This window comes from Asparagus officinalis, chromosome 9 (genome assembly GCF_001876935.1).
Source record: "Asparagus officinalis chromosome 9, Aspof.V1, whole genome shotgun sequence".
In the NCBI taxonomy this organism is placed as follows: domain Eukaryota; kingdom Viridiplantae; phylum Streptophyta; class Magnoliopsida; order Asparagales; family Asparagaceae; genus Asparagus; species Asparagus officinalis.
In genome coordinates, this window is record NC_033802.1 from 52,011,237 (window position 1) to 52,016,825 (window position 5,589).

General features: G+C 30.6%; 1 protein-coding gene across 1 annotated transcript; it reads left to right on the forward strand.

The window, feature by feature from the left end:
- LOC109823448 (zinc finger MYM-type protein 1-like) lies at positions 1,246-3,488 on the forward strand. The gene is made up of 2 exons (XM_020389734.1): positions 1,246-3,103; positions 3,382-3,488. Exons 1-2 carry the CDS (start codon positions 1,246-1,248, stop codon positions 3,486-3,488), a joined length of 1,965 nt encoding a protein of 654 aa, XP_020245323.1.

The following is a 5,589-nucleotide window of genomic DNA, read 5'->3' on the forward strand; positions in this document are numbered from 1 at the left end:
TATATATATATATATATATATATATATATATATATATAGAGAGAGAGAGAGAGAGAGAGAGAGAGAGAAATGGATATGCTTGGTACCAAGCACAAATTTTATGCTTTATAGTGAGATGTCCTATTCTCATCCACTCATTTTAATTCCCAACCACTCCCCAACCCATGTGAATGTGAACCCCAATTTTAATGAGTGAAGGAGAACATGGCATCTCACTTCCAAGGACAAAAACTTGTGCTTGGTACCAAGCATACTCATCTCTCTCTTTATATATGTATACATGATCGGCCCAGGGGATAGGCGGGATAAGCCTTTGCCTAGGGCCCAAAAAAACAGGGCCCCCAATGTAATAATTCTAAGTTTTAGATAGATATATATGTGGAAAAGTAAGAGGACTTTTGTGCAAAATTGTTAGAGGGTTCTAATAGCATAAAGAATTCCTATAAATATTCAGTGTTCACTTTAATGTAAAGTGTAAACAGTAAACTATGTAATTGTGTAGCTACTAAGTAGCTTACTAGCTTTGTAGGCTATAATTGACTAATGTCCTACTGCAGCATCCTACAACTTTTTTTTTGTCCTTTAGCAATAGCTTCATAGACTTTTAAAGACGGATAAAAGTAAGTTAATTAACCTAAATGGAGATTCCTATAATCCTATGTCCAGTTTTGATATATTAACATCAAATTTGATTTATTTCAGAGCTTGTTACCATGGCCAAAAACTAGTTGATGCATGTTACCATTCAATTATATGATTTATTTCAGAGCTTGTTTCATGACCCAATATGATCAAATGATTGCATCGTATTCGTGTCCCAAAAAAAATCTTAAGTCCAAACTTTGTTTTTGTCTATTGAATAGGAACAAGAGATAAAAGTGCATCTTTTAGGATTCAAGCGTGTTGATCTGAAATTTGTTTGAAGTGAAGCTATTCAAATTTCAAGGTAATTTTATAACTTCATAAATTATAATTTTTGTTGATCTTATGTATTTTAGTATTTGTATATAATTTTTTGTTGATCTGAAATTTGCATTGTTGATTGATCATATTTTTTCAGCGTTTATCATGCTTCCTAGAAAGTATAGTTTTGGATATGAAAAAATAAAAAAGAAACAAAAATTGGAAAAATTGAAAATTTTTCAAGCAGGAGCGTTGGATAAGTTTTTTAGTAGTAGACATACAGAGCATGATAACGAAGAACATAATAATGAAGAAAATCAAAATGAAGAACAGAAAAATGATATGAATATTGAAGAACCTACTGAACACAATATGAATATTGAAGAACCTGCAGAAGATGATAGAAACATTGAGGAACCTACTCAACTTAGGATTGAGAGTGTCAATGAAAACATGAATGTTGACGATCCAGCAAATTGGGGTAATATTGATCAAAAATTGAGAGATCTTTTAGTAGAAAGAGGACCCAAAAGAGTTGTTATTGATTTTCCTAAAGATATTGAAGGCAGACATTTCTCTTCCACTCATTATACTCGACAATGGTTAAATGGAGAGAAACATGATAGGAGATGGCTAATATATTCAACTTCTTTGAATGTGGTATTTTGCTTTTGTTGCAAATTATTTAGAAAAGATGGAAACAAGAATCAAATGGGTTCTTTGGTTAATGAAGGATTTAAAAATTGGAAGAATCTTAGTCATAGACTTCAAAGTCATGAAGGGAGTAGTGAGCACATAAGTTGCATGAGAAGTTGGATAGAATTAGAAATAAGATTGCGTAGTATTGAAACTATTGATAAAAGTGTGCAAGAAATATTAAACAAAGAGAGAGAACATTGGAGACAAGTATTATTAAGAATAGTTGCTGTTGTAAAAACACTTGCTAAAAATGGTTTAGCATTTCGTGGGGATAATGAGAAGATTTATCAAGAGAACAATGGAAATTTTTTAAGTTTAATTGAAATGATTGCCGAATTTGATCCGGTAATGAAAGAGCATATTCGACGTTATCAAAGTGGTGAATCTCATAAGCATTATCTCAGTCATAAAATTCAAAATGAACTGATAGGAATGTTAGCGGGAGAGATCAAACATACAATGATCAAAATAATCAAAGAAGCAAAATATTTTTCTGTTATACTAGATTGTACTCCAGATATAAGCCATGAAGAACAAATGACTCTTATAATAAGATGTGTGGATGTTTCAGAAAGTCCAGTAAAGGTAGAAGAGTTCTTTCTAGAATTTCTTAAGGTCGACGATACGTCAGGACTAGGACTTTTTAGCGAACTTGAAGATGTATTGAAGATTCTGGAACTTGACATTTCTAATGTAAGAGGACAAGGGTATGACAATGGATCTAATATGAAAGGAAAAAATAAAGGTGTGCAGAAAAGACTCCTCGAAGTAAATCCTAGAGCATTCTACACTCCATGTGGTTGTCATAGTCTTAACCTCGCACTTTGTGATATGGCAAACTCTTGTCCCGGAAGCTATATCTTTTTTGAAGTGATACAACGTTTATATACTTTGTTTTCATCTTCTACTAAGCGGTGGGATATTTTCAAAGAACATGTTTCTGGTCTCACACTTAAGTCATTGTCACAAACACGGTGGGAAAGTCATGTTGAAAGTGTAAGATCAGTAAGATTTCAAGCTACAGAAATAAGAGATGCTTTAATTCACTTGGCAAGTATCGATGGAGATCCAAAAATAAAGAGTGAAGCTGAGTCCTTAGCAACAAATGAAATGGAGAATTTTGAGTTCTTATTGGGTATGATTGTTTGGCACAATTTATTATTTGCTGTTAATTTTGTTAGCAAATTTTTGCAAAAGGAAGACATGCAAATCGATATTGCTATAGATCAATTGAATGGACTTATATTATTTTTTGAAAAGTACAGAGAAAATGGATTTAAGGAGGCCATTACTGAAGCTAAAAAGGTTGCATCTGAAATGAAAATTGAGGTTGTATTTTGTGAAAAACGTATCATTCGAAGGAAGAGGCAATTTGATGAAAGTGCTACCGAAGAGACAATATTATCTCCTGAAGAATCATTTAGAGTTAAATACTTTCTATATATAGTGGATCAAGCTATTTCTTCTCTTAAGAGTAGGTTTGAACAATTTCAGCATTATGAAGAAGTCTTTGGGTTTTTATTTGATTTGAAGAAATTCAGCATTGTTGATGATGCTAGTTTGAAGGCTTATTGTGCGAAACTTGAAGAATCTTTAAAGCATGATAGTCATTTTGATATTGATGGTGAAGATTTATTTTTAGAGTTAAAACTTTTGAGAGAATACTTACCAAAAGAAACAAAAAAAGCAATTGACGTGCTGAATTATTTGAAGAAATTGGATGGTACTTTTCCGAATGCTTGGATTGCTTACAGAATATTGTTGACCATACCTGTTACTGTTGCATCTGCAGAAAGAAGCTTTTCAAAGTTAAAATTGATCAAATCTTACCTTCGATCAACTATGTCACAAGAAAGATTGAATGGCTTAGCTATATTGTCAATTGAGAAAAATATAGTGGAGAATCTTGATTATACAAGTTTAATTAATGATTTTGCATCTAAAAATACAAGAAGAGGCTTCATAAAGTGATCCTTTCATTGGTTCATTGATCTTGTTTTGGGAATAAGAGTGTTAGGGTGAGATTTGTAGGCCTTTGGCTAGGGTGGGTAGCTTAGGAGAACTACATTATGTTTGATCCTTGGGGTTAGTTATATCATCCCTTGGTATGTAGGCAGCCCTAAAGTTACTTGGGTGCAACACTTTATTTAAAAAAATCTTGAATATAGGAGGGCCCCTTTAGTATTTTTGTTCAAGTTTTTGCCTAGGTCCCCCGAATGCTCAGGACCAGTCCTGCTAGGATTCAAAAGTTTCGGACTTTACCTTTCCTCTACATTAATTTCCTACAATTCATCATAAGTTATGTGACTTTAGAGTAATTTATATGATGGTTCAAGTATTATTGAATTTCTAAGTAAAGAATGAAAAAACTACTGTTAGAATATAAAAATTATAACCCTCAATCATCACCATAATTTTAGATTTTTTGCGAGTAATAGAGACTTTATGATTGTACCAGTGCAATCAAGGTTCAATTCCTACTGGTTATGAATTTCGAACGAATTTTAAAACAAATTAATAATGTTGTGTTAAGACAAGTTAGAATATAAAATTATGCACTTGGAGTTACGATATACTATTAGAGACGTCAAGGAATACATAAGCAAGTTGAAATTAAGATGGAGAGAATATAGGCTTTGAGAAAGTGATAACATAGAAAAAACCATAGAGCTTGAAGTTGCTAATGAGAGAAGGTGACACAGCATAATTATGTATCAAAATTGTAAGTGCACAATTGATCAAGTTATAGTATAAAAAGTTATCGATCCCACGAGGAAGGTGATTTTAAGAGATTATTAGAATTGGTTCTTATGTTTTTTGCGTGACAAAAATAGGATTAAAAAATAAGTGTGATTGTGAGGAGTGATTGTTGTGAATATATACAAGAGATAATAAATTAAATTTTAGAGGAGAGAAAAAAGAATCAAAGAATAAATGAAATCATAAGGTAAGAAATAAGAATGAATAAAATCAAGAATTAAAATCAAGAATAAAAATAAAATTCAAGAAAGTCAAGATGGAGGATTCAATTAAGATATGAGAAATCTAGAATTTAATCCACTAGCTAATCTTAATTACAAAATACAAACTATTCTCTTTTTAATATATTTCAACTTAGATTTATTAAGCATAGACTATCAAACCATTTAAGAAAAGTATAACCTATCAAATTATCATCTAAGTCAAAAATTACTATTCATGATAAGAACAACAACAAGATAGTAATCCTAGAATTCATAAGCATAACCTATCAAACCATTTAAGATAAGCATAGATTATCAAATTCTTCTTCTACCAATTAGTTTTCTAGTTGATTATCCTAAACATGAATATTTTAAGTAAAAGAGAAGAATTCGTACAATATAAAGGAAATTAGACTAGTTTCATATAATTTTAAGATTCCTACAAGAATTAATTTCACATCTTAAGAAATAAAAGCAAGAAGAAAAATAACTAATTATAAGAAGAAAAGAAAAATCTAAACTATGAACAAGAAATAAATCTAACTATAAAAAATTAAAATCTAAACTACAAAATAAATTGCAAAAATTAAATACAAGAAAATAAATCTACTCACAAATTAAAGTGTAAAAAGAAATAAAAAGATAAGAAAATAAATCTATACTACAAGCATGAATGTAAATCTAACTAATAAGCAATAATAAAGAAATTACTTAAAAGAAATAAAAGAAAAGTAAACCTTCAAACTTTTCTTCATCTCCATCATCATCATCCAACAAAGAGAAGAAGATTTAAAGTGGAGAAATAATTACTTTTATTAATTGTAACAAAAGTTACAAAATTGGATGGTCTTCTCAATTAAGAGTTATCTTCCTCTCCAAATGGAGTTATAAAATTTTTCACACCCTCAAACCCTCACTCTCTATCCCTATTTATAGTAAACATTAGTGAATGAGAGCCCTTGGATTAAAATCTTATCCAAAACAAGTAAATTTCAGTCATAGATCTGTAACAGAATGACGAAAG

Coding starts and splice junctions, on each gene's coding strand:
- LOC109823448 (XM_020389734.1), top strand. CDS start 1,246: ATGAATATTGAAGAACCTACTGAACACAATATGAATATTGAAGAACCT. Junction 3,104..3,381: donor TGAACAATTTCAGCATTATG/AAGAAGTCTTTG, acceptor ATACCTGTTACT/GTTGCATCTGCAGAAAGAAG.